The sequence below is a fragment of the Aotus nancymaae genome, unplaced genomic scaffold (assembly GCF_030222135.1).
Source record: "Aotus nancymaae isolate 86718 unplaced genomic scaffold, 86718_ANA_hifiasm-v0.15.2.pri h1tg000028l, whole genome shotgun sequence".
Taxonomy (NCBI): Eukaryota; Metazoa; Chordata; class Mammalia; order Primates; family Aotidae; genus Aotus; species Aotus nancymaae.
The window spans coordinates 5,433,822-5,461,513 of NW_026988441.1; the positions used below are offsets into that span (position 1 = coordinate 5,433,822).

General features: G+C 54.0%; 3 protein-coding genes across 10 annotated transcripts in view; 2 read left to right on the forward strand and 1 right to left on the reverse strand.

Annotated features, from left to right (window-relative positions):
• Positions 1–1,098: 1,098 nt before the first annotated feature.
• On the reverse strand, positions 1,099–5,722 carry ATF5 (activating transcription factor 5). 2 transcript variants are annotated; one of them, XM_021668561.2, is made up of 4 exons: positions 5,491–5,722; positions 5,148–5,273; positions 3,566–3,862; positions 1,099–2,927 (listed from the first exon to the last, which is right to left on the reverse strand). In XM_021668561.2, exons 3-4 carry the CDS (start codon positions 3,741–3,743, stop codon positions 2,251–2,253), a joined length of 855 nt encoding a protein of 284 aa, XP_021524236.2. In that variant the 5' UTR covers positions 3,744–3,862; positions 5,148–5,273; positions 5,491–5,722; the 3' UTR covers positions 1,099–2,250. The 2 variants fall into 2 exon arrangements, with proteins under 2 accessions (XP_021524236.2, XP_064237097.1); XM_064381027.1 differs by lacking the exons at positions 5,148–5,273; positions 5,491–5,722 and adding an exon at positions 4,154–4,233.
• On the forward strand, positions 5,110–27,034 carry NUP62 (nucleoporin 62). Of its 7 annotated transcripts, none has more exons than XM_012461123.3 (3): positions 6,692–6,767; positions 8,431–8,529; positions 22,365–27,034. In XM_012461123.3, the coding sequence occupies exon 3, from the start codon at positions 22,442–22,444 to the stop codon at positions 24,017–24,019; it is 1,578 nt and encodes a 525-aa protein (XP_012316546.1). In that variant the 5' UTR covers positions 6,692–6,767; positions 8,431–8,529; positions 22,365–22,441; the 3' UTR covers positions 24,020–27,034. The 7 variants fall into 7 exon arrangements, with proteins under 7 accessions (XP_012316525.1, XP_021524235.1, XP_064237096.1 ...); XM_012461115.2 differs by lacking the exons at positions 6,692–6,767; positions 8,431–8,529 and adding exons at positions 8,561–11,163; positions 18,325–18,632; XM_012461102.3 differs by lacking the exons at positions 6,692–6,767; positions 8,431–8,529 and adding an exon at positions 5,110–5,198.
• IL4I1 (interleukin 4 induced 1) overlaps positions 6,706–27,692 on the forward strand; it is a 37,523-nt gene continuing 16,536 nt past the window's right edge. Inside the window, exon 1 of the mRNA XM_064381024.1 lies at positions 6,706–6,767. The gene's annotated coding sequence lies outside the window, so the exon portion shown is untranslated. The remainder of the gene's footprint in view (positions 6,768–27,692) is intronic.

Below are 27,692 nucleotides of genomic sequence, written 5' to 3' on the forward strand. Positions count from 1 at the left end.
AAATTCCGCACTGCTGCATGTAAAGATGCTTTGCCGCTGGGTGGAGGAGGAAGGAATCTGCAGCTAAGGATAAGTCAGCCCATAGGTGGAGTTTCAGCCCAAATTCACCACTCTTGGTGGTCCAAAAATCTCCAGGCTTGACATTAAATGGAAATAAATACCAACACAGCCATTCACAAACTTTTTTTTCCCCTTTATTATTATTTTTGAGACAGTCCCCCTCTGTTGCCCAGGCTGGAGTGAAGTTGCCCAGGCTGGAGCGCAGGGACGCAATCTCTGCTTACTGCAACCTCCACCTCCCAGGTTCAAGCGATTCTCCTGCTTCAGCCTCTCAAGTAACCGGGATCACAGGTGTGCACCACCACGCTTGGCTGATTTTTGTATTTTTAGCAGAGTCAGGATTTCGACCTGTTGGCCGGGCTGGGTTTCTTTGGTTTTTTTGTTTTGTTTTAGACAGTCTCTCTCTGTCACCCAGGCTGGAGTGCAGTGACGCAATCTTGGCTCACTGCAACCTCTGCCTCCTGGGTTGAAGCGATTTTCTTGCCTCAGCCTCCCAAGTAGCTGGGGCTACAGGCATGTGCCACCACACCTGGCTAATTTTTTTGTATTTTTAGTAGAGATGGGGTTTCACTATGTTGGCCAGGCTGGTCTTGAAGTCCTGACCTCAAGTGAGCCACCCACCTCGGCCTCCCAAAGTGCTGGGATTACAGGCATGAGCCACTGCACCCACCCTGCTCTCTTGTCTTTTCTGGGTTTCTCGTCATCGTTGTTGTTGTTGTATGTTTGTTTTTCTGACATGGGAGTTTCACTCTTGTTTCCCAGGCTGGAGTGCAATGGCACGATCTTGGCTCACTGCAACCTCCATCTCCCGGGCTCAAATGAGTCTCCTGCCTTAGACTCCCAAGTTGCCGGGATTACAGGCACACGCCACCACACCCGGTTAATTTTGTATTTTTAGTAGAGATGGGATTTCACCTTGTTGGTCAGGCTGGTCTTGAACTCCTGACCACAGGCGATCAGCACCCTGGCCTCCCAAAGTGCTGAGATTACAAAGCCACCCTCTCCCCAGCTGCTTCTCTCAAAGACAAGATGCACAGGCCAGAGGAAATGCTTCATTTTATTTTTGCTCATAACCTCTCCCAAAAATCAGTACCCCATCATCCCTCACCTAGACACAGCCCCTCTCCAACACCTTCACAAAACACTGATTTCCCCCAGAGCTAAAATGAACCCCGTCACCCACCCACTACTGCCCAGCCCTGCCCCTCCTTTAATGGGCCTGCCCATCCTCCCACTCTGCAAACCTGGCTGCCTTTAGGCTCCCTCCCCTAGCCCTGTGTCCCAACGTCACCTGGCCTGCTTTTGGCCTGTAGGATAAGTGTCCCCTTCTTAAAGTCGCCCCTACTTACATCCTCATTTGCATAGTGCCTCTGCTCTATCCCTCCACCCACCCCAGAGAACCATCTGCAGGAAACCAGGTTTGAAATGCAAGAGACCATGTTTCTTTTTTTTTTTTTTTTTTTTTTTTGAGACGGAGTTTCACCCTTGTTACCCAGGCTGGAGTGCAATGGTGCGATCTCGGCTCACCGCAACCTCCGCCTCCTGGGTTCAGGCAATTCTCCTGCCTCAGCCTCCTGAGTAGCTGGGATTACAGGCACGCGCCACCATGCCCAGCTAATTTTTTGTATTTTTAGTAGAGACAGGGTTTCACCATGTTGACCAGGATGGTCTCGATCTCTTGACCTCGTGATCCACCTGCCTCGGCCTCTCAAAGTGCTGGGAGTACAGGCTTGAGCCACCGCGCCCGGCTAGGAGACCATGTTTCCAACTCCCAGCTGCTTCCTGCATTCCCTGTGGGCCTTGGTGTTACATCGCAGGCACAGACAATGACTAAGGCCAAACATTTCATGATGTAGAGGTGAGAACAGGGAAGAAAATCCAGAAATACAAAAGAGAGGTGATAAAAGCAGAGAGAGAGAGGATAAAAGGATAAAAGCAGAGAGGAGCTGGGTGGTTTTGGGGAGCAAAAGGGTTGATTTTTTTTTTAGAGACAGGGTCTTGCTATGTTACCAAGGCTGGTATTGAACTCCTGGCCTCAAACGATCCTCCTGCCTTGGCCTCCCAAAGTGCTGGGATTACGGGCATGAGCCACTGCACCCGGCTGAGAGAGGGGTTTGGAATGAAGGTGGAGGCAGGGGGATGATGGGGCCAGAGCTAAAGACCAGCCCCCAGAAGCCACGCCCCACCCTTCTAGCAGCTGCGGGTCCTCTGGCTCCGGGCCTTGTACACCTCGATGAGCAGGTCCTTGACGTACTGGATCTCGCGCTCCACAGACTCTGCCCGCTCCCTCAGCTCACGGTTCCGCGCCTCCAGCCCCTGGCGCTCGCCCTCCAGGGCCTCGCCCTCTGCCCGCTTCCGCCGGCGGTACCTCAGAGCCGCCGACTTGTTCTGGTCTCTCTTCTTTTGCTTGCGGTCCCCTCGTAGGGGGGCGGGATGGGGGCAGGGGGCTGGGCGAGAAGGTTGAGGCAGAGGAGGAAGAGGGGGCTGCTGTATCGGGGGCAGGGATGCCATCCCCGCCTCCCCCTGCCTGGCCTCGGTGCGGCAGTAGATGGCCAACAAATCCAGAGTATCCAAGATAGGGGCCTGAGGGGGGTCAAGGGAGGGGAGGGGAAGGGGGAGGGACGGGGCTGGTGGTGGTGGTGGCAGTGGCGGCAGTGGCGGTGGTGGGGAGGGTGGCGGGAGGAGCGGGGCATCTAGGAAGAAGTCTTCCATCTGTTCCAGCTCCTTCTTGAGGAGGGAGGCCATAGCTTCCAGGTCAGGTGGGGTTGGGGAAGGTGAGGGGACGGTGCCTGGGGGCAAGGGGGGCTCCAGAGGGAAGAGGGCTGTGAAATCAACTCGCTCAGTCATCCAGTCAGAGAAGCCATCACCTGGGATTAAAGCGGGGGAACACAAAATTGCCTGAGTTGCTGGTGTTCAGCCTGATTGCGTGCTCCCTCACATCTCACTCACGTGCCTCTGTCCCATTCATTACTAAGACAACCAACCAGTGAATCATCAAACCAGTTAACAAACCAATAAACCAGTCAACCAACCATCAACTAACCACCCAGCAGCTGGGATTATGCCCGTCACCACACCCAACTAATTTTTGTATTTTTAGTAGAGACAGGGTTTCACTATGTTGGCCATGCTGGTCTCAAACTCCTGACCTCAGGGGATCCACCTGCCTCAGCCTCTCAAAGCACTGACTGGTGTGAGCCACCCCGCCCAGCTCCTGGCTACCCATTCTAAATTAGGTCCTCTTTGGCATTTTGTAGCTCAGCTGCTAGGTGTTTCTGACTGATTCCAACACACCCTCATTTAATTTGTCTCTGGTCTACTCCTCAGAGTGTGAGCTGCTGGAGGGCACAGACCATGTTCTTCTGGTTCCCGGCCATATCCTCACACCTAAAACAGCGCCTGGCACAAGGTAGGTACTCAATATTTATTGAACACGTGAATGAGTTCTTCCTCCACCATCTTCCCCTGCCCTCCACTCCCAGCTCCACCTTCCACTTGCCCTTACCTGCCAGGGGCTCTCCCCCCACTGGAAGCCCGCCCTCCAGGGCTCCCCCAAGAACTTCATAGGGAGCCAAGGGGGCAGGGGCCGGGGGGAGTTTCCCATAGTCTACAAGCCATCCCAGCCCGCTAGCTGGGAGCAGGGCCCTGTCCAGCTCCAGCCCCAGGGTCGCCAGGAGTGACATGGCGGTAGCACAGGTGCTGGGCACTGATGGCAACAGGAGAGGCTGCAGCAGCAACTGGGACGAGGTTCTGGAGGTTGCTCAGCTGGGCGAAGATGGGCACCAAGGCGAAAGTGGAAGACCTACACGCGTGAGACAAGAGTGGGTGGGGTCAGGACCAGCCTCGCTCACCAGCCAAAAATCACGGGGAAGCCAAGCCACACCCCCAGGCACGTCCATGGGGCTCCTTCCTCCCCCTTCCAACTAGGGTTTAGGACTAAGCCTCACCCTCTCCGAATTTTAAATTTGCCCTTTCTTTCCCCAAATCTCTCAGCCCCACCCACCACCAAGGAACTCGCTTTAGGTACTAAGGTAGGACCGATGCCCCACCTCTTCCCCCAATACAGAACCTAAGGGTATCCCGGGGGGATTACCTTAGGCCCCTCCCATCCACCTCAGAATATTTCGCTTCATAGAAAAACTCAATCCTAGGGACATTTTCTTCCAGCCACGCCCCTTCCTCTAAAATATTTCCTTTTGGCCCCACTGCCTTCCTAGCTTCCATCCCAAATCAGTTCCCAGGGGAACCGCCCCAGGTCCTAGCCTTTTAATGTTATCCACTCAAATCCCACGCCTCCCCTTGCCACTGCCCCTCCAAGCCCCGCCCCTCATTGTTTATTTAGCTCCGCCCCCAATTCCCTAGAGGCCCCGCCTCTTTGTCCATCCCTCAGCTAACGGTTGCCTTGGCCCCGCCCCTTCTCACAATGGACTCCCTAAGTCCCACCCATCGTGACGACTTGGTTCTGGTTCCACCCGTTTAAAGGGGTCCCTCTAAGCCCCGCCTTCTGCCCTGTCAATCTACGTGAGTCCCCGCCTCAGCAGGTGCCTAGTTTGAAATGGAAGTTAGCTGTGCTGTGAGTCAGAGCAAGGTGGAGGGTAGAGGGGATTAGCAGAGAATGGCTACCCGAACGCCACCTGCCTACACACGGCTCTGCCCCCGAGGGCCAAAGTGCATGCTCCGCCGCCGGAGCGGTCCAATTGCTTTTACACCGCCGCCCTCCTGGGGATCAATGCGCTTGTGTGACGCCACACAGGACCCGCCGCTTATTCATATGGGGCACTAGTGGGCTACTGCGCAAGAGCAACCAAGTACGCACAGAATCGTTTAGAAAAAAGCACACCCTCCCCTGGAATGCGCAGGCGCAGCGGCACGCGGGCTGACAAACACCAAGTCTAGCTCTCCCACCCGGCCCCGGGCCCAGTGCGCATGCGCAGCCGCGCACCTTCGGCCCACCGTCCCGCTTCTGCGCCTGCGCGACCGTGATTCCTCGCTCGTGGTTCCCCACCCCCAGTGCTCCCTAAAGAAGGCCACGAGCTGCGAAAGCGCGGGAAAGGCGGTTGGACAGGGAGAGGCGAGCCGTTACTCACTCCATGGCTGCGGCAGGAAGAGGCAGCGGTGGCCTCGGCTGAAGAAAGAAGGTGGGAGCGGAGAGCGCAGGCGCGGAGACGGGCTATGGGCACAGAGGGGTCGCGGCTACAGAGCCATGGCCGGGGCTACGCGGGAGGAGGAGGCGACGCTGTAGTGAGAAGACTGTGAACTGAGGACGGGGAATGAGGCGGCCCTGGGGACTGGGGATAGATATACCCGGGGTGGCGCAGCACGGCCCGCCCGGATCCTTCCGCGCCCCGCCCTCGTGCGGCCCCAAGCGGGAGGCGGCCCGGTCCCCTCTTCGTGGGGATCAGAGGATCCGACTCCCTACTTCCCACTCACAGGGTCTGGCCCCTTCCCTCTGAGCCAGGGTCCGGCCCTCTCCTGCTTGTGGCTCTGAGGTCTGGTTTTTCCTCCTGATTCTAGGCTCTGGTTTCTTTTTGTGCCTCTGAGGTCTGGGCCTGCCTCCTCCTGTGATTGAGGATCCAGCCTCATTTCTTCTCACAGACCCGCACCGGTTAATTTCCCTTTCCCTGCTTCCAGAATTTCCTGCCAGCCACGCTTTTCATCTCCATCCCCCAACTGCTGACCCTTAGAACCCTCGTGGGTTAGAGTCCAGCATGAGTCACAGCCCCCTCCGCAACGCGGACCTGCCAGGGTGGCCTCGGGCAAATAAGTTCCCTCACCTGGTTTCCCTGTCTGCAAAATAAGAAAATCAACTCTCCTGGTGGGTTTATGAGACTCAAGACGATGTGTCCGCCAAGCTTTATGCAGAGTTCAACTCATACATTCCTGTTCAACATATTTTATTTATTTATTTTTGAGACAAGAGCCTCGCTTTGTCACCCAGGCTGGAGTGCAGGGGTGCAGTCTCTGCTTACTTTCGGGTTCAGGTGATTCTTCTGCCCTCAGCCTACCAAGTAGCTGGGACTGCAGGCACGAGCCACCACTCCAGGCTAATTTTTGTATTTTTAATAGAGATGGGGTTTCACCAGGTTGGCCAGGATGGTCTCTATCTCTTGACCTTGTGATCCACCCGCCCCAGCCTCCAAAAGTGCTGGGGCTACAAGCGTGAAGTACCACGCCCAGTCGTATTTTATTATTATTAGAAACTCTGGGGCCCAGTCTCACTTCTTCCTCCCCGCTTGCAAGAGCCACAGGCGTTGGACTGTCCACTGCTGGTGGGTCATTCTTCTGTCTCCCTCATTCCTCCAAAGTGTCCTCTTCCAGCCATCCTCACCTCCCATTCCAAAGGATGGGTGCCCAGGCCCCATCCCCTGGCAGGGATTCATGCATCGAGGCCCCAGCTTCGTTCTTTTCTCCATCCCTTGCCTTGTTTTCATTTCAGACAGGCCTTAGCCTCCACTGGATAGGAGCTATCTCCCAACCCTGCCAAAAATGGAAGATCTCCGTTTCCCTTTAGTCAAAGACAGGGTAGCCATCTTGCCCCTTCTCCTGCACTGGGCTCTCCACCAGCTGAAGTAGATGTTGGTCTTTTCTCTGTTCCAGAAACCCACCTTGTCCCATCCACATCAGGACATCCCAGCTGGAGTTCAACCTTCATCCCTTCTGTGGCAGTTAAGAGTGAATCAAGGTCCAGAGAAGGTGGAGGAACCCTGGTATTGAGCGTTACACACAAACTTCTTTCTCCTCCCTTCCCTGTGGCAGGCAGGAAGTCCTTCTTGGGATCTGACCACCTTCTCTTAGAGCACTTACTGTCCACTCTGCCACTTTCTGAGCACGTGCCCTGTATTTCCTTTGGCTGTAGGGGCTGTGTTATCACCTATGCAGTATGTAGCTTAGCAGCTCAGAGCACAGACTGAGCTTGTCCCACCCGTAGGTCCACATGTAGCCCAGAACATTCCTAAAACATTATGCAAAATTTTTTTGCGATTTTATTTATTTATCTATTGCTTATCAGCTATTGTTAGTGTATTTTATGGGTGGCCCAAGACAATTCTTAGTGTGGGCCCAGGAAGCCAAAAGAGTATCCATCCCTGGCATGGACTCTGGAGCCAGATTATATGAGTTCAAAACCTAACTGCACCCCACTTATTAGCTGTGCGACCCTAGTTATTTCCGTTCCCTGTGCCTCAGTTTCCCCTTTAGTACAAAGTGGCATTAAGAGTACCTGCTGCTGGGCCAGGTGGAGTGGCTCACACCTGTAATCCCAGCATTCTGGGCAGATTGCTTGAGGTCAGAAATTGACCAGCCTCAGTAACTTGGTGAAACCCCATCTCTACCAGAAATACGAAAAAATAGCCGGGTGTGGTGGTTTGCGCTTGTGGTCCCAGCTATTTGGGAGGCTAAGGCAGGAGGATCACTTGAACCCCGGGGAGGGGCAGAGGTTGCAGTGAGCCGAGATTGGGCCACCAGACTCCAGCCTTGGTGACAGAGTGAGACCCTGTCTCAAAAACAGTTCCTACCTCTTAAGGCTGTTACAAGGATTAAGTGAGTTAATTCATGTCAAGCAGTTACACTGTGCCTGGTACACAGTAGGTGCTGTGTAAAAGGTGGGTACTGTTTCTGCTGTAATTAAACTGGATGTGTTCTCTTTCTATTCCTGTGCAGTAAGTGCTTTCAAACTATGACTGGTCATCCACTTTACAAAGGAGATTTCAGGACCAACTTCCTTCCACTTCTCAGTGTAGGTTTTTGAGCAAAAGCAGATGGAATTAAGGGTAGACTGTTGGACAGACTGCCAGTGGTAAGGAGCAGTTGTGCCGTACCCACCCCCCACCCCCGCCAGAATCTTCTCATAAGAAGACCTTCTAGATTGTACATGGGGAGTGGGGTTTTTTGTTTGTTTTGTTTTGTTTTTGAGAGAGAGTCTCACTCTGTCACCCAGGCTGGAGTGCAATGGCGAGATCTTGGCTCACTGCAACCTCCACCTCCCAGGTTCAAGCAGTTTTCCTGCCTCAGCCTCTTGAGTAGCTGGGATTACAGGTGCATGCCACCATGCCCATCTAATTTTTGTATTTTTTAATAGAGATGGTTTCATCATGTTAGGCTAGTCTCAAACTCCTGACCTTGCGATCCGCCTGCCTCAGCCTCCCAAAGTGCTGGGATTACAGGCCTGTAACAGGTTTAGACTTTCCTTGTCCTTCATGACCTTGACAGTTTTGAAAAATGCTGGTTGGGTATTTTATGGAATGTGCTTCCATTTGGTTTTGTCTCGTACTTAGACTGGGATTGAGGGATATTGAGAGGATGGCTGGGGTAGGATACTTCTTTTCTTTTTTTTTTTTTTTTTTGAGACGGAGTTTTGCTCTTGTTGTCCAGGCTGGAGTGCAATGGCGTGATCTCAGCTCACCGAAACCTCCACCTCCCAGGTTGAAGCGATTCTACTGCCTCAGCATCCTGAGTAGCTGGGATTACAGGGTGTGTATCACCACGCCTGGCTAATTTTGTATTTTTAGTAGAGACAGGATTTCGCCATCTTGGTCAGGTTGGTTTCAAACTCCTGACCTCAGGTAATCCACCCGCCTTGGCCTCCCAAAGTGCTGGGATTACAGGCGTGAGCCACCGCGCCCTGGCGGGCCTGGGTATTTTTTAATAATCTGATCAGTAAGAGAATTTTGTTGCTGACTGTGTGCGGTTTATGCTGGCTGCAGAGGCTTCTGGGCAGGGACTCTGCTTCCCCTCCCCCACCTCCTCAGCCCTTTTGCCTTTTTCTCTCTCTAGCTATTGGGTCTCACCCACTTCAGCCCAGCCCACCCAAGCAGCTGGACTCAGACTGAGTGGGTACCAGTTCCCATCCTTAGCTCTCCAGTCCCTCCCAACCTGTTCTAATTCACCATGGGTTGTCAGTGGTTGCCTGCAACCCCCGCTCCCCAGGTCTTTGAACCGTGAGTCTTCTCTTGCACCCATTCCTGACCCAGGCCTTTGGCCCCTTCAGGACTCATTGCGTGGCCTTCCCTAGCCTCGAGCTCCCCTTCAACTCCTCAGCTGGGGCTTGAAGCAAAGGTGGGGCTACTGGACTCTTTCTTGGTGCGGAGGGGCCTGGCTTGGGGAGTGAGGCGGTGATTACAGGCAGGTTGCATCAGCCCTGGCTCTTTGATGGGGAGGGGAAATTGGAGGATTCTCTGGGGGCCCCAGCACACCTGGCAACCACTCCTGGTTAGCCGCACAGCATGAGTGGGCGGGGCGGAGAGAGGGAGGGAGATCAGCCACCCATGCAGGACCCTGAGAATCTAACGCTTGGTGCCAAGAGGGGGCCTCAGATTACAGAGGCTTGTTAGCAGGAGACAAGACTGAGGTCCCGAGAGGTAACGGGGATTGTGAATAGCTCCCAGGGCCCTGAGGCCCATGCTGTAGACTCTGGGAGGTCTCCAAGTCCCGACCCTCACCTCAGGCCTGCTGCTCACTGTTGCCAAATGCTATTGATTCTCACCTGCACCGTGCCATCGCCCTGCTATTGCTGCAACCCCTCGATGCTTTCCCAATCAAGGTGGCCTCCTGTGTGATGGAAAAGGCTCTGGGGTTTGCATCAGACAGACCTGGGTTCTGGTCCTAAGCCCAGCACCAAGTTGTAGACTGGAATGCAGGCAGGGCCGTCGTCTGCCCGAGCCTCAGCCACCTTCTGCAGAACAGGTCAGAGTGTGGGCCCTGGATCTGTACTGGGTTCACACCCAAACTCCACCCCTTCTGTGACCCTCAGCAGGTGGCATCCTCTCTCTGTGACTCAGTTCCCCCAACTGTGCCACTTCTGTGACCTTCAGCAAGCAGCATCCTTGCTCTGTGACTCAGTTTCCCCCGCTATAAAATGGAGATGAGATGGCCCATTGCACATGGTGGTTTTGAGGGTTAAATGTGTAAATGTGTGAAAAATACCTAGAGCAGGCCCTGGCATACAGGAAGTGCCCTGTGATCATTCTGCTCTGGAACCTGGTGTGGGAGCGCCATGGAGATGGTGTTGGTGAAGCCAGTGCCTGCTGGAGCCCAGGTCTGTGCGTGCTTCTCTGTTCCTGCCATGCCTGCTTCTGCTTTCAGATCCACCTCACACAGATATCTGCCTACGTGACTGCTCCCCTGAGCACTTCCAGGGCAAGTCAAGGCCCTCCTCATTCCCAGAATCATTCCCCACAACCCCCAGCCCTGTGCTATTTCCGTAGGCATCAATACATTTTCTAATGAGTTAGCACAGGGGCCAGGGAATGTGATACCGAGGTCCCTGAGAGGAGCCAGGAAGGGGAACTGGGTCACGTAGGCCAGGGCTGCCGGGGTTGAAGGTGGGCGTTCTGGCAAACAAGGGCAGGAAGGCCAAGGCCAGCTCAGTTACAGAGAGGATGACATGGGGGCTGGGAGGCAGCACAGGCTGCCACGTGGCCCAGAGTCCTCCAGAGCCCCTTCCCTACCTCGTGCCAACCTTGTCCCTTTATCAGAAGCAGTCACAGCTCTTACACACAAAAAAGGACACAGCAAACTGATGACAACTGACAGTGTCCTAGAGCCCAGGAAGCCGTCACTTAGTGCCATGTGACCTGGGACAAGAGTACTGCACCCTCTGCCCTGTGGTTGCCTCATCAGTAAAATGGGCACAGTAATAGAACTACCTCAGGGCAGTGTGGAGGGACAGGGAGTTGACACGGGAAAAGGCCTGGGCCCCTGAAAGGCACCAGGGCCGCGGCAACGCTGGCAAAGCTGCTGGCTTCACAGGAGAAGCTGGAATTACAGATTTTGTGTGTGTGTGTGTGAGAGCCAAGTTTTAAAGGTAGGCAAGTAATTCAGAAAAACCTGGAAAACCCTAGCAAACCACAAATGTGGATAGGACTCAGGCAGCTGGCCCTCTGTGACCTTTGTGTTCAGTGACCTTCCCTCCCCACAGCTGTCGTCATCTCTGCCCATAGCAGAGCAAAAGGAACTGAGCCCTCATTCCAAAAGTCTCCAAGGATTGGGACTGGCTCCTCTGCGCTGGACTTTACCAGCAGGGAGACAGAGCAGGGCCTCGTTGTAACTCAGCTCCGTGCCATGTGAAGTGGGGAAGGACCATGTTTCTAGGGAGCAGAGAAGGAGGTCTCTAGAGAATCCTTCCTTAGGGTTGGGATGCCTGCTGGAAGCGGGGGGCTGGTGTCTTATTACTCTCTTCTATCCTGCCTTCCACACCCCCAGCCAGAGGCCACCAGGAGCACATCACTCATTGTGGCAGGAAGACTGTCCCCTGCAGGGACCCGAAGGACACCTCAATAAGGAGGCGTTCCGACTAACTTTAGGAGTTGGGCTGTGTCATGTGACTTTGGGATGGGTTCAAGGGAGTGGGGCTTTGCTCTGAGTGGGAGTCTCGTGGGAGCACGGGCAAGCCCATAACGAGGGTCTGACTCAGAGCCAGGAGAAGCAGAAGAAGCTAGTGCCGGGGTTCGTTGAGAAACAGCTGGCAGCTCTGAACCAGGAGGGGTGTGTGGTCGTCTCTGTGGTTCGGACTTCATGCTGTCTGTGTTGAGACGTGATTCAGGAATGGTCAGCTCTGGTTTGGACTTCGTGCTGTCTGTGTCAAGATGTGATTTGGGAATGGTCATCTCTGTGGTTCGGACATCGTGCTGTGTCGAGACGTGATTTGGGAATGGTCATCTCTGTGGTTCGGACTGCGTGCTGTCTGTGTCGAGATGTGATTCAGGAATGGTGGTCTCTGGTTCGGACTTCGTGCTGTCTGTGTCAAGACGTGATTTGGGAATGGTCATCTCTGTGGTTCGGACTTCGTGCTGTCTGTGTTGAGACATGATTCAGGAATGGACTTGTCGTCGGGGCTGCTTTCTCGCAGCAAATGTGCTCATCCTGCCAAGATGGGGAAAGGAAGGTGAGAGCCACCGCCACTTCCAGAGGAAACGGCTCTTGCATCCGGCTGGCCCAGGATGCATGGTTCCTACAGGGTCACTTGGGCATGGAGGAAAGTACCCAGCTTGAGCCCAGCCAGCACTCATAGGATGGATAGTCATGGGGGAAGGTGTGGGGAGAGAGGTAGAGGCAGGAACCACGATGGGAGGGTCTCACAGGACCCCTAGGCTCCCTAGGTGCCCCCTCAACAGCACGGGGTACTCCCCATGGAGAGCTTTGAGGGTCAGCAGCCATCAGAGCGCCAGGCCTTAGCCCAGTTTGATGCGGAATTCTTTCCCCTCTTCCTGACCTACCACAAAGCAAGAATGGATGGGAGGGTGGCAAGCAGCGGACGCAGGCGTCTCAGGCCATCATCTGCAGCTGGGGCAGGTGCATCACCCCAAAATGGATTTGAGAGTGAAGCCCAGGCTGGTCTGGAAGGTCATGGAGATGGCCCAGGAAGTCTCTAGAGGGTGGGAAGGGGACTGGATGTGGCAAGGGGTGGTGGTGGTGGTGGTGGTGGTGGTAGGGAGCAAGAAAAGACCAGGTTGGAGAGGCTCGGTGCGGTTAGGAATTCGGCTTTGGGGCCAGGCAGACGCCTGGGCCAGCCCTTCCTGGCTGTGGGACTTTACACTGGTGATTTAAGGTTTCCTCATTTATAAATGGGAACCATGATAGTTCCCTCTCATCATGTTGCTGGGGAAGGTTAAGTGAGTTAGAACAAGTAAAGCCCGGGAAATAGGCCGAGTGCGTGAGAAAAGCCAGGAAACGTGATTGTGGAGATGGCCGCGGAGCACCAGGGAGGGGCTAGGGCTGCTTCCAGGTCTCAAAATGAAAGCCACCCTGCCCTTATCCTCAGGCTGCCTCACCTGGTTCCCAGAGAAACCTCCTCCAAGGCAACCGTCTCTACCACAGCCTGGCCTGGGCCCTTCCCTCCTTCCCGCACTGACATCACTGCCTGTCCCGGGGGAGCTGGTGTTGAGAGGAGAGACGCTGCGGAGGGGTACAGGTGCGTGTGGTTCCTCCCCACCACACGGCCGTTTGCTGCTCTCGGAGTCTCGTAGGCCTGAAGCCTCAGCCCCTCTCCAGGCCTTTGTGTGCTGTGCCTGTCCCACTGCCCAGAGCATTTCGCTCCAGGCTCCTCCCCAGCCTGTTCTCAACCAGCATTATTGGACACACCAAGGAAGACAGACGCCTGCCCTTAGAAACTCCTCCGTCCATGCCATTGCCCTCGGGGTAAAGTCAACTCTGAGCCTGGAGCCTGTTCCCCTCCGTGGCCTCACTGTGGCCTCTCAACCCCTTCCCAGCACCCCTGGTTGGTTGGTTGAATGGCTGTATTGAGATACTGTGTAATCCATACCCATTTATCAAAGTGTCTAACTTAGTGGTTTTAGTACATTGCAGAGTAGTGCAGCCATCACCACAATCAATTTTAGAACATTTTCATCACTCTAAAAAGAAACTCCTGGCTGGGCGTGGTGGCTCACGTCTGTAATCCCAGCACTTTGGGAAGCCAAGGCAGGTGGATCACTTGAGGTTAAGGGTTCAAGACCAGCCTGTCCAACATGGTGAAACCCTGTCTCTACTAAAAATACAAAAATTAGCTGGCCATGGTGGTACATGCCTATAATCCCAGCCACTTGGGAGGCTGAGGCAGGAGAATCACTCGAACCTGGGAGGTGGAGGTTGCAGTGAGCCAAGATTGCACCACTGCGCTCCAGCCTGGGAAACAGAGTGAGACTCTGTCTCAAAAAAAAGCTGGTGTGGTGACTCATACCTGCAATCCCAGCTACTAGAGAGGCAGAGGTGGGAGGATCACTGGACTCCAGGAGGGTGAGACTCAGCTGTGATTGCGCCACTGCATTCCAACCTGGGAGACAGAGTGAGACCCTGTCTTTGAAAAACAAAAATGTTTTTAATGCAGTTGCTGGGGGGATCTTTTAATACAAGGGAAAGAAACAAAACAGTTCTTGGCCAAAAAGGAAGGAGAGCCTTGGCACCAGAATATTCCTCAAATATCTTCCTGTCCTGTTGTTTTATATGAAGAGCGATGGTTCTAGAATCCTCCTTAAAATCTCTCTCTGGCTGTTTTCTGACTTTTCCATGGTTGTCTGAGCTGATGCGTTTTTCCTGTGGGGAAAATTGCTATTGATCCCACCACCTGAGCTCCTTTGGTAGCTTCTGGGCCTCCGGAGTTGAAAGGAGAAAGTAATTGCTCATTAGCCGTGAAGTGATTCAAGGGAAAGAAGGGAAGAAGATTGAGAACCAGGGGCCGGGCGCGGTGGCTCACGCCTGTAATCCCAGCACTTTGGGAGGCCGAGGCGGGTGGATCATGAGGTCAAGAGATCGAGACCATCCTGGTCAACATGGTGAAACCCTGTCTCTACTAAAAATACAAAAAATTAGCTGGGCATGGTGGCTCGTGCCTGTAATCCCAGCTACTCAGGAGGCTGAGGCAGAAGAATTGCCTGAACCCAGGAGGCGGAGGTTGCGGTGAGCCAAGATCGCGCCATTGCACTCCAGCCTGGGTAACAAGAGCAAAACTCCATCTCAAAAAAAAAAAAAGAAAAAAGAGAACCAGGGAAGCCATGAATCTTTTAGCTACTGCCTTGAGGCAGTCCTGTGTAGCAAGTGGCAGAAGCAGGGTTTCAGTGCCCTGGGCAAGTCGGCCCCCCTCTGAGGGCCTCAGTTTCCTCACCTACCCAGGTGAGGAGAATAAGCCTGCTTAAAATGATTTCTAGGATACCTAAAGAAAGAGCAGTTGCAGAACAGGGCATCTGGCAGCCTGCGTTTTGTGTATGTGGGGATAGTGCAAACCACGCTTTTGCTTAAATGCCCAGCAAGTCTCTGCAAACTCGTGCAACAGAAAGCTAACAGCCTGTCTCCAGGGAGCAGGGCTGGGCGGCTGTGGGGCTCTGGGAAGACAGGCCACAGTGTTCCCTTTTGTACCTTTTGAGCTAAAACAATGCGAATGTGCTACCTATTCACAAAAGGAATTTAGTTTTCATTTTTCTAAATGCTCACAGGGTCACTGGGTTGGAGCAGGGGTGGTCTGGCCTCCTGGGTAGTGAGCATGCAGGAGCATTGAGGCATTGAAACGGTAAACATCTGAACATGCAGTAAAGGTCCCAGTGACAGCCTGGGGAGAAGACAGGCTGATCCATCACAGCTTCTCCCCGGGGAGACGACAGAGACACAGGCGCACACACCCAGTTCCTTTGTCTCCCCAAGGGTCTCTCATCCTTAATGCAAATCGGTTACACCTGTAGGTTGAAAGGTTTCAGGGAGCAAAATGGGACCAGAATGCCAGGTGGCATAAGGAGAAGAGAGAGGACAGTTGAAAACCCACAGGTATCTGTGTCCCCTCCTCCCTCCTTGCTGCTAGGGATGCCTGGTTCTGTGAAGGAGGGTGTCCTTTTGATGGAGGTGAGTGCTGGGGGTGGGAGAGGAGCTGAATTCCATGCCACAGATTTGACTTAGAAAAGCAACCTCTGAGGCCGGGCGCGGTGGCTCAAGCCTGTAATCCCAGCACTTTGGGAGGCCGAGGCAGGTGGATCACGAGGTCAAGAGATCGAGACCATCCTGGTCAACATGGTGAAACCCCGTCTCTACTAATACAAAAAATTAGCTGGGCACGGTGGCATATGCCTGTAATCCCAGCTACTCAGGAGGCTGAGGCAGGAGAATTGCCTGAACCCAGGAGGCGGAGGTTGCGGTGAGCCGAGATCACGCCATTGCACTCCAGCCGGGGTAACAAGAGCGAAATTCCATCTCAAAAAAAAAAAAAAGAAGAAAAGCAACCTCTGGCACTTTGGGAGGCTGAGGTGGGAGGATGGCCTGAGCCCAGGAGTTCAAGACCAGCCTGGGCAACATAGTGAGACCCTATCTCTACAAAAATTCGAAAATTAGCTGAGCCTGGTGGCGTGTGCCTGTAGTCCCAGCTACCAGAAGACTGGGGCAGGAGGATCATTTGAGCCCAGAAGGTTGAGGCTGCAGTGAGCCATGATTGTAGTGAGACTCTGTCTCAAAAAAACAAAGAAAGAAAAAGGAAAACAGCCCCTCTCCAAGGCTCTGTTGTTTTGTTTTGTTTTTGAGATGGAGTCTTGCTCTGTCACCTAGGCTGGAATGCAGTGACGTGATCTTGGCTCACCACAACCTCCACCTCAGCCTCCCGAGTAACTGGATTTACAGGCACCGCCACCACACCTGGCTAATTTTTGTATTTTTAGTAGAAACAGGGTTTCACCATGTTGGCCAGGCTGGTCTTGAACTCCTGACTTCAGGTGACCCACTTGCCTCGACCTCTCAGGCCTGTGCTGGGATTACAGGCCTGAGCCACCATGCCCAGCCTGCTCTGTTTTCTATTAGTTGGGGGAGCCCAGCCCAACAAGCTCCCAAGGCACTCTGGTTTGGCCACTTGGCTAAGGTCCATTTAGGAAGTTGTCTGTTCGTTGACTTCAGTTCTTCAAGGGCAGCCTCAGAGCTGCTTTGTTCTTCAAGGTTCAGTAGGATTTTCTTTGATACAAAGGTAAGAGGAACTGATTGAGGAGATGGTTAAGAAGCAGAGCAGTTAGACTTGTGGAGTTTGCCGTGCTAGCGGACGGAGAATCCCAGCACTGACAAGCCTGGAGATGGTCCTGGCCAGAGGTCCCCACAGGAGGGCGAGTGAGGAAGGCAGTGTCCGGGAACAGTGCCCGAGCCTCGGCGGAAATCAAATTTCCCTGGGCTGGGCCCAGCCGGTCTCTGATTTCCCCCCTTTCCACTCCCTCACTCTGCTCTTTTCTCCCCTCTTCTCGTCCCTCTGGTTCCACGGGTCATACTTCCCCCGAATCTGAAATAGCGAATGCTGGGCTCTGCATTGTCAGCAGTGCCATCAGGTGGCTGTCAGCCAAATGCCAGGGGCGTTTGTTCAGGTGCCTCCCAGAACTTTATTTTTTTTAGCCAGGGTCTGGCTCTGTTGCCCAGGCTGGAGTGTGGTAGCATGATCACAGCTCACTGCAGCCTCGAACTCCTGGGCTCAAGTCATCTTCCCGCCTGTATCTGGGATCATAGGCACCCACCACCACGCCTAGCTAATTTTTGTGTTTTTAGTAGAGATAAAGGGGTTTCGCCATGTTGGCCAGGCTGGTCCGGAACTCCTGACCTCAGGTGATCCACCTACCTCGGCCTCCCAAAGTGCTGGGATTATAGGTGTGAGCCACCACGCATGGCCAACACTTAAATCTAACATCTCTTCCTCAATGAAACCCTCCCGTCCCAGGTAGAAGGTCAAGACTTGGCCCCAGAAAGCTCTGGATTCCCATTGTGGGGCTGCTGTTTGCTGGGTGGCCTTGGGGAGTCTGCACCTGTTTACCACCCAGGAAGGGCTGGGTGCGCCACGTGCAGTGCTCCTGGCACAGTACTGGTTACACAGTAGGTCCTTAATAAATGGTGGTTACTGAGTCCCTGCTGTGTACCAGGCACTGCTCCAGGTGCTGCAGATACACCAGGGAACAAACGAAAACCTGGCCCAGTGGAGCGGACACCATCCCCATCGTTAGCCTTCCTCTGTGCTCGCAGGCGACTTTATTCCTCCCTTCGTCGTCATAGATGGCCTGTCATGGCTGGGTGTCAGTGGTGATCCACCCACACACATCCACACCCCTGGCAGGGTCGCCCTGTCAGCAGGGCATGTCTGGATTTTCAGTCACTCCTCACTTTGCTTCCTGTCCCAGCTCCGCCTTGGTCTCCATGCACAAGGGCAGACCTGCCCCTGACCCCAGCCCCTTTCTCAACCCCAGCTCTGCTCTGTGTATTCCCATCCACCTATCTAGATTTCATTCTGTTCTTTCTCCGTCTTCCCTCAGCCCACCCCCACTAGTTTCCAGTGGATGCTGTAACAAGGCATCACAAACGTAGTGGTTCACAGTGAATGTCTTCTCATAGTGCGGGGGTCCGGAGTCTAAGTGGGTGCGTGCTGCGTGGTTCCTTTGGGAGATTCTAGGGGAGAGGCAGTGTCCGCCTCCAGCTCTAGAGGCCGAAGCCGCCTGTGTTCCCGCTTGAGGCCCCCTCATCTTCAAAGCCAGCAGCACAGTGTCTCTCATTCCATTCCTCTGTAGGCACATGGTCCCTCTGACTCCTCTCCTGCCTCCCTGAAGGACGCTTGTGATCACCTGAGGCTTACATGGATAAGCCAGGATGATTTATCATCATCACATCTGCAAAGTCCCTTTGCCATGTAAGGTCGTATTGACAGGGTCCTGGATCTAGATGTGGGCATGTTTCGGGCCATTTTTCTGTCTATACCCCCACACATATAACACACATCCTTCCTAAAACTTCCTTTCCTTTTAGTACAAAGCTGAGGTCTCCTGTATTCTTTCCCAGGCACAGACCCCTGTCCCAGGCATCTAAGGAAAGGGGTTGGAGGCCAGGCGGGTGGATCACCTGAGGTCAGGAGTTCAAGACCAGCCTGGCCAACATGGAGAAACCCCGACTCGACTAAAAACACAAAAATTAGCCAGGCACAGTGGTGGGCGCCAGTAATCCCAGCTACTCGAGAGGCTGAGGCAGGAGAATTGCTTGAACCCGGGAGGTGGAGGTTGTAGCGAGCCAAGATGGCGCCACTGCACTGCAGTTTGGGTGACAGAGAAGAGAAACTGGGACTTGGAGTGGCACAAGAATCGCAGATGGAGGTAAGGCAGTAGAGCTGACTGAAGGCTGGGGTGGTAGCAAAGAACCCTGGTTCCCGCAGCTGGGGGTGGGAAGTGTCTGCATCTGATTCCCAAGCAGGTCTTCCTCCGGGTCCCCAGGACTATGAAGGCATCTGCATTGTTTGAAACTCAAGGGTAGATGTTGGGGCAGGCAGGACGGGAAGGGACTACAGCACTTCTCTAGAGCCCTCCGGAGCCCATCCTGCCCGGGTGAAGTATGATGGCCACAGCCACCCAGCCCTGAGCACAAGCCCAGGCACGTCCTCCTCCATTCCCTGGAAATGCACCACTCCCTCAGTTTGGCTTCCTCCCTGCTTCCTCCCAGCACCACCAGCGTCTTTTGAAGGGAAACTCTCCCCTTTCGCAAATGTGGTAATTCCTGGACCAGAGCTCATAACAGTTTGCATTTTAGAGAAACTTCCCAAGTTCTAGTATCTATGGTGTTTGAGGGTTTTTTGGTTTTTCGGCTTTTGCCTCAAACTCCTGGGCTTAAGCAATCCTCCTGCCTTGGATTCCAAAATGCTAGGATTACAGGCATGAGCCATCGTGCCTGGCTTGTCACTATTAACCTGGACAGACCTTGTGTCTTGGTGCAGGCTTTGGTAACTGGGGACAGACTCTATGGTTTTAGTACAAATTTAACACCTTGCTCAAATTGCGATGCTCTCTTCTCTGAGTCCCAGCTGGGCCTCAGGGTCTTGGCCATGTTGGTCAGGCTAGTCTCGAACTCCTGACCTCAGGTGATCCAGACACCTCAGCCTCCCCAAGTGCTGGGATTACAGGCATGAGCCACCACGCCCAGCCTACTTTTTTGAGATGGGGTCTCACTCTGTTGTGCAGGCTGGAGTGCAGTGGTGCAATCACGGCTCACTGCAGCCTCCACCTCTCCAGGCTCCAGTGATCTTCCCACTTCAGCCTCCCAAGTAGCTGGGACTACAGGTACCACCATGGCCAACTCGTTTTTGTATTTTTTGTAGAGACAGGATCATACTATATTGGCCAGGCTGGTCTCGAATTCCTGGACTCAAGCAATCCTCCCACCTCGGCCTCCCAAAGTGCTGGGATTACAGGCGTGAGCCACCGCGCAAGCCGTATTATATCTAAACTGCATGCATCAGGGCTGGATCAGTATGGGCTGCCATTGTGAACAGATCCCGGGCATCTGAAGTGTTGGAAACCAACAATGCACTTAATCAGTGGTGAACTGTGAAGCCAGACAAGGCCCCACAGGAGAGTGTTTTTCTTGTAGTTTTTGTTTGTTTGTTTCTTGAGACAGAGTCTTGCTCTGTGACCAGACTGGAATGCAGTGGCGCGATCTCAACTCACTGCAACCTACGCCTCCTAGGTTAAAGCAATGCTCCTGCCATAGCCTCCCAAGTAGCTGGGATTACAGGTACCCACTACCACGCCTGGCTAGTTATTTGTATTTTAGTAGAGACGGGGTTTCACCGTGTTGGCCAGGATGGTCTTGATCTTGTGACCTCGTGATCCGTCCTACTTGGCCTCCCAAAGTGCTGAGATTAGCGTGAGCCACCTCACCCAGCCCTCTTGTAGTTGTGTGCCTGTGTGTGTGTGTTCTCTTGTAGTTTTTTAATAGCTGCAAAGAGCTTTTTATAAATGCTTTTCTTGGAAATTTTAGCTACAGCTTATTAATAGCAAAAGCTTTTTTTAAGCCGAGTTCTTGAGAACTGAGATGGGTAGGTGTAGCTGCTCAGATGCCTTTAGCTGCCGGGAACCACACACGGGCTCAAGGTGGCTCAGCAGTGAGGACTTGTGTTCTGCCCACAGCGGGAGGACTGGACGCGGCCAGGCAGGGCCCCAGCAGTCCTGGGGGCTCAGGTACTTGCCGTGGCCTCTCGAAGAGACCTTTCTTAGAATCCTCCAGGAGAGTTTTATGAAAATGCCACGGTCAGCATCCCAGCCCCACAGAGACTGGCTTCACAGAGCCGGCAGCCTTGTGTGTTTGGAATGCTCCCAGGCAGTGTTCATGGACACCCACTGAGATCCACTGGCTTGGACACGGCAGAGCCCCGTGCGGCTGGCCCCAGGGTCATCTGCCCAGACTTGCTTGGCTGTGTGGAGGAGGAGGGGCAGATGAAAGAAAAATGAGGGGCCTTGAGGAAGGCAGAAGGATGCAGTGGAATGGGTGGGGGTAGTGAGGTAGGTTTCCTCTGACTCAAGCTAGAAGGGGATTTCCTGAGGGCAGACACCAAGAAACTTGAAAACTGGCCTGGAGAGAGGGAAGAGGAAACAGACCTCGTGGGTGTTTCTCTGGGCCAGGCACTTGGCTTTTTAGTCGTGACTTGGTTCATTCTTTTTTTTGAGACAGGGTCTCGCTCTCTCCATTCCCAGCTTCTAGAGCTGCTTCTGCCTTCCCTGGCTCCTGACCTTCGCCATCTTCAGATTCAAAAGCGCATCACTCCAGTCTGCTTTCGTCACCACAAGCTTTCTTCTCTTCCCGAGTCAGTCACATCCTCCCGGGCTCTGTCTTCTAGGGACACTTCTGATCATCTTCAGGGCTCACGCCTATAGTCCTAGCACTTTGGGAGGCCAAGGAGGGAGGATTGCTTAAGCCCAGGAGTTCAAGACCAGGGCAGCAGAGATCCGGTTTCTACAAAAATAAAAAAGATTAGCTGAGCATGGTGGCTTGCACCTGTAATCCCAGCTACTCTGGCAGGCTGAGGTGGGAGAATCACTTGGGCCCAGGAGGTCAAGGCTGCAGTGAGCTGTGATTGTGTCAGTGCATTACAGCTGGTATGACAGAGCAAAACCTTTTCCCAAAAGAAAAAAAGAAAAACACCACTATCCAGCATTCCCTCACCTTTTCCTCTCCAGGTAACCTTTGACCTTCCCGCTGATAGATGGCACCACTTGGAGCTTTTTCAGTTAAGACATTACCAAAATCTAGTCAGTTTGAAGTGAATGGAAATGATCTGGCCCATGGGGCTTCTGGGGTGCTCTTTATCCCTCCCCGACTCATCTCTGGTGGGACTCATGGTCTCCAGTGATGTCCCAGTGTCTGCAGATGGTTGAGAAGGTATCCAGGGGAGGCCCAGGTGCAATCCTCTGCACCACACCTATAGGTGAAGGAGGCTGGAGGAAACCCCAGGGGAGTCTGTGATTGGCTGGCTCAGGTCTCAGTTTATCCTTGAGCCAATCACTGCAGCCAGGGGCATCTGTGCTCTGAGCACATGGGTTTCAGACACCCCCCCACCCCGAGTTAAGAGAGGTGTTCCAGCGTCCTTGCCTGCTAGAGAGTGCAGGTGTGGGGGCCTTCAGCAGCCCAGGCTCTGCTATCTGGCCTGAGTTCCCAGCCCCGTGTCTCTCTGTGAAGTCCAGAGAGGCCCTCAGGGCAGCATGAGCTGAGCCGCTCACACTCTGCTAGCGTCAGTGGGGGAATCTCACTCTGTGTCCTAGTCCCGCTGGTGGCAGTGCCTCACATTTCATCCCCTCCTCGGGCTGAGGTGGGTCCAGGGTTCTGCTCTTCCACCTCAGCCTCCCCAGAGTGGGAACTTTGCTGTGCTAAACGTGGCCGTGCACGTCCCTAGCACCCCGGCTCCTCATACCTGACCCCTGGCGCGTACACCGGTGCTTTCAGATCCTCCTTGGTTTAGCAGAGCCTGGTTTAGGTTACACAGGAAGAAGAGGGGTTGCGTGCCACTGAGCTTGCCATTCCAAAACTGCCATCTGACAATGTCGCTTCCTCTGCTTTAGAAATCTTCCTAAGGTTGCAGACACCAACGGATTTGCTCTGGGAGCCGGAGTAGCTGCCGCCGTCAAAGTCTGAAGCCATGAGCGGGTTTAATTTTGGAGGCGCTGGGGCCCCTACAGGCGGGTTCACGTTCGGCACTGCAAAGACGGCGACAACCACACCTGCCACGGGGTTTTCTTTCTCCACCTCTGGCACTGGAGGGTTTAATTTTGGGGCTCCCTCCCAACCAGCCACAAGTACCCCTTCCACCAGCCTGTTCTCACTTGCCACCCAGACTCCTGCCACACAGACACCAGGCTTCAGTTTTGGAACAGCAACTCCTGCTTCGGGGGGAACTGGATTTTCTTTGGGGACCGGTGCTTCAAAGCTAAACCTGAGCAATGCAGCTGCCACCCCAGCCATGGCAAACCCTAGCGGCTTTGGGCTGGGCAGCAGCAGCCTTACTAATGCCATGCCGAGCACCGCCACCTCCAGCCAGGGCACAGCACCCACTGGCTTTGTGTTTGGCCCCTCCACCACCTCAGTGGCTCCAGCCACCACAGCGGGAGGGTTCTTGTTCACTGGTGGAAGCACGGCCCAAACCTCCGGTTTCAACATGGGCTCAGTGGGGAATTCAGCCCAGCCCACAGCACCTGCCGGGTTGTCCTTCACCCTAGCCACGCCAGCGGCCACCACAGCAGGCGCCACTCAGCCAGCTGCTCCCACACCGACGGCCACCACCACCAGTGCTGGGCCCACGCTCTTTGCCTCAATAGCAACCGCTCCAACCTCATCCGCCACCCCCGGCCTCTCCCTCTGTACCTCTGCGACCACAGCAGGAGCCCCTGCCGCTGGGACACTGGGCTTCAGCTTAAAGGCACCCGGAGCAGCTTCCGGCACCTCCACAACAACACCCACCACTGCCACCACCACCACCAGCAGCACCGGCAGCAGCAGCAGCACCGGCAGCACCAGCTTTGCCTTGAATTTAAAACCACTGGCGCCAGCCGGGATCCCCAGCAATACGGCAGCCGCCGTGGCTGCTCCACCTGGCCCTGGTGCAGCCACAGGGGTGGCCACCAGCTCCGCCATGACCTACGCACAGCTAGAGAGCCTGATCAACAAATGGAGCCTGGAGCTGGAGGACCAGGAGCGGCACTTCCTCCAGCAGGCCACCCAGGTCAACGCCTGGGACCGCACACTGATTGAGAACGGGGAGAAGATCACCAGCCTGCACCGAGAGGTGGAGAAGGTGAAGCTGGACCAGAAGAGGCTGGACCAGGAGCTCGACTTCATCCTGTCCCAGCAGAAGGAGCTGGAAGACCTGCTGAGCCCGCTGGAGGAGCTGGTCAAGGAGCAGAGCGGGACCATCTACCTGCAGCACGCGGACGAGGAGCGCGAGAAGACCTACAAGCTGGCCGAGAACATCGATGCGCAGCTGAAGCGCATGGCCCAGGACCTCAAGGACATCATCGAGCACCTGAACACGTCCGGGGCCCCCGCCGACACCAGCGACCCGCTGCAGCAGATCTGCAAGATCCTCAACGCGCACATGGACTCACTGCAGTGGATCGACCAGAACTCGGCCCTGCTGCAGAGGAAGGTGGAGGAGGTGACCAAGGTGTGCGAGGGCCGGCGCAAGGAGCAGGAGCGCAGCTTCCGCATCACCTTTGACTGAGCCACCGTGGGTCCCCAGGGAGTTCAACGGTGGGGGGAGGGGTGTGCCCTGTTGTCCAGTGCGGGGTTACAGCAGCATACTTTTTTCTCGCTTTCCTTCACGTGACTGTGCCCTTGAGACAGTTGCTATGTGCTTCGACTTCTTCCACTTAGGTAGTATTCTGAGCCCTCTGCCCAGGCCACAGCCTCATGGGTGTGGCTTCTGTGGCTTTCATTTCAGTGTCTTTGGCCCCTTTTCACCCATTGCAAACACCCACCTCATCCTGCCTCAGCCAGGTGCTGGAGAAGTGCTGATGGTCATGGTCCCAGCCAGGGTCGGGTGGGCAGCTGCTCCATCCAAAGCATAGTCACAGGTGCCGTGAAAAACACCAAGCATAAGAGAACCTCCAAGGCGGGGCGCAGTGGCTCACGCCTGTAATCCCAGCACTTTGGGAGGCCGAGGCGGGCGGATCACATGAGGTCAGAAGTTTGAGGTCCAGCCTGGCCAACGCGGTGAAACCCGTCTCTACTAAAAATACAAGAACTAGCCGGGTGTGGTGGCATGCGTCTTTGATCCCAGCTACTGGAGAGGATGAGGCAGGAGAATCACTTGAACCCAGGAGGTGTTGTAGTGAGCCGAGATTGCGCCACTGCACTCCAGCCTGGGTGATAGAGTGAGACTCCGTCTCAAAAAAAAGAACCTCCCAGGAAACAGCAGCCTAGTTTTGGAGTGTAAGGTGTGGGTTCATGAAAGCCGACCACCAAGACAAAGCACAGTGTGAATAGAACAGACAGTGGGATAGAGAATTTCACAGAAGACAGGTCAGCTGAGGGGCCTGCACACAGGGTGTTGAGGAACCGCATGCGGGAGCCGAGAGGCCTGCCTTGTGCCTGGCCCAGGCTTCCCCCACCTCTGGCCTCACCTCCTCCAGGAAGCCTTCCCAGCAACCCAAAGCTCAGTCCAGTGGCCTTGCAGGTCTCCATAGCACCCTGAGCCTGCACGTTGGTGGCACTTCTGCACTGTCCTTTGCTAGTTGTTTGCGCCTCTGTCTCACTGTTAGATTCTGAGCTTCCACGGGCGGAGACCCACTTGTTCCTGTGTGTCCCCAGCCCAGTCCCTGTCACATTTGTTAAATGAAAGAACAATGAATCCCAGCATAACATCAGTCCACAGAACTGGCCACAGCTGCAGTGGTGGCCACAAACTTGGTTGTGAACTTCCTGGCACCAGAGTTCCCCTAGTCAGTTACAGTAAAATCCACTGTGTGTGGAAGGCAGAAGCCAGCAGCTGTATCCCAAGTGTCTTTTGTATTTCTCTTTACGCTTTGCTGCATTCTCTGAAATACCTATTATTGTATGTTGCTTTTCTAAATAAATGTATTGTGAAACCAAAAAAGCTGCTGTTCATATGGATGGCTGTTAGGAGAAGAAAGTTGAGTAGAAAGAGCGGGTTCCAGGAGGCTCTCCAGGTGCCATTCATGTGAAAGGCTCAGGCAAGCAAACCAAGCAGTGCTTGCTTAGACACAGGAGCATGTGATGAGGCAGTGTTCGCTTGATGGGGAGGAGGAATAGACAAATGCGAATTGTGGTTTGCTCCGGGAAGGGCCAGTGCCAGTGGTAGAAGAGGACATGTGAGTGAACCTGCCGTGGGTTCACTTGAGGCCCGACAAATGGCCTCAAGTCCTTAAGGGGCCCCTGGTGTTCGTGACAGTTATGTCGTAGAATATACACAAACATAGCTGGGCGAGGTGGCTCACACCTGTAATCCCAGCACTTTGGGAGGCCAAGATGGGCGGATCACTTGAGGTCAGGGGTTCAAGACCAGCATGGGCAACGTGGTGAAACCATCTCTGCAAAAATGACAAAAAAGTTGGTTGGGCGTCGTGCCTGTTGTCCCAGCTACCTGGGAGGCTGAGGTGGGAGGATCACTTAAGCCCAGGAGTTTGAGGCTGCAGCGAACCATGATCACACCACTGCCCTCCAGCCTGGGCGATGGAGCAAGATCCTGTCTCAAAAAATATACACACATGTGAAGCCATCGGGCACCATTCCTAAGGTGCTATTCCAGTGACTACAGACGTTATGGGCAGCATTCCTTACCGTCACCTGGGGCTAGAAGGAGGGTATCAGGTGAATTTAAAGGCCCAGTGGTCTGTCTCCGGCCTCCCTCTGGGGACTGGAATGGTCCTAAGCGCTCAAATCTTCTGGGCTGTGGGGAGTGTACCCTTTGGCCTCCCTCAGCCTGTGCCATGTCAAGCTGGGGGCCCAAAGTCATGATCATGAGTCATTATTTCCTTGGACCATCTTGGGCTCTGGAGGACAAAAGTTGTGTCTAAGCAGAAGCCACGGGGTGGGTGTAAAGCAGAGAAAGACCCCACAACCCCAGTTGCTTCTCTCAAAGCTGTCACCTACACCTACAGCAGGGGCCTTTTTCTTTTCTTCTTTTTGAGACAGAATCCAGCTCTTTTCACCCAGCCTAGAGTGCAGTGGCAAAATCTGTGCTCACTGCAATCTCCGCCTCCTGGGTTCAAGCGATTCTCCTGCCTCAGCCTCCCAAGTAGCTGGAATTACAGGCACCTGCCACCGTGTCCAGCTGATGTTTGTATTTTTAGTAGAGACGGCGTTTCACTGTGTTGGCCAGGCTGGTCTCTAACTGCTGACCTTGTGATGCACCCACCTCCCAAAGTGCTAGGATTACAGGCGTGAGCCACTGCACCTGGCCCAGCAGGGGCCTTTTTCTGCAGTTAATAGGCCATGACTCATACTGTCCCCTCTGCCAGAAGGGAGGCCTGGAGTCCCTCTAGGAGGTAGAAGCAGTTTGCATTTTACCTACATTTTTGTATTCCGCATCCAGTTTTAGAACTGATCCTGATCTGGTGCTGGAGTTGCCAAAAGTTGCCCACAAGGAAGTCATTGGCAGGGGCCACACAATCGTGATGAGAAAATTTGAGCATGTATTTCCAAAGTATATGTATATTTTTTCTATTATTTTGCATATTATTTCCTATTTTGCATATTAAACATTAGCAATGCTTAATTGCTTTCTTATAGTTGTATTTTAAAAATAAGGACAAATTCCAGCTTTGGGAGGCCAAGGGAGGCGATCATTTGAAGTCAGGAGTTCAAGATCAATCTGAAACCCCATCTCCACTAAAAATACAAAACCTAACCAGATGTGGTGGCGGGTACCTACAATCCCAGCTACTTAGGAGGCTGAGGCAGGAGAATCACTTGAACCTGGGAGGCGGAGGTTGCAGTAAGCCGAGATCGCACCACTGCACTCCACCCTGGGTGACAAAGTTAAGACTCTGTCTCAAAAAAAAAAAAAAAAAAAGCAAATTTAGGTTCTACATTTTCTTCCCACCCCTAACCCCCCACTCCCCCCACCCACCACGAGGGATCTTAAAGAACACAAGTGATTCTGTTAAATCAGGAAGCTCTGTGCCCTGGAGCCGTGTGGGAAATGGAGCCAAGAGGCCTCCTGGGGAGTCTGGGAGGGATCCCAAGACCTCAGCAGCATCAGCAACCCACTGGGTGCCACCGTGGGTGGTAGCTCCATTGTAATTTCAGTTTCCCTTTCCAGGAAGAAAACAGATGTGCTTCCTTGTCAGTCCCGAAAAGCGGCCTCAAGTCCCTAAGTTCCTCACTAATTAATATGAAGACACATTTGGTGACTAAATTTGGAATCAGAGGCT

Excerpts from the sequence above, each read along its gene's own strand:
- NUP62 (XM_012461102.3), top strand. The coding sequence starts at position 22,442 with ATGAGCGGGTTTAATTTTGGAGGCGCTGGGGCCCCTACAGGCGGGTTC.
- ATF5 (XM_021668561.2), bottom strand. The coding sequence starts at position 3,743 with ATGTCACTCCTGGCGACCCTGGGGCTGGAGCTGGACAGGGCCCTGCTC. Across the intron at positions 2,928-3,565 it reads GGGGGGAGAGCCCCTGGCAG|GTGATGGCTTCTCTGACTGG; the intron begins GTAAGGGCAAGT and ends CTTTAATCCCAG.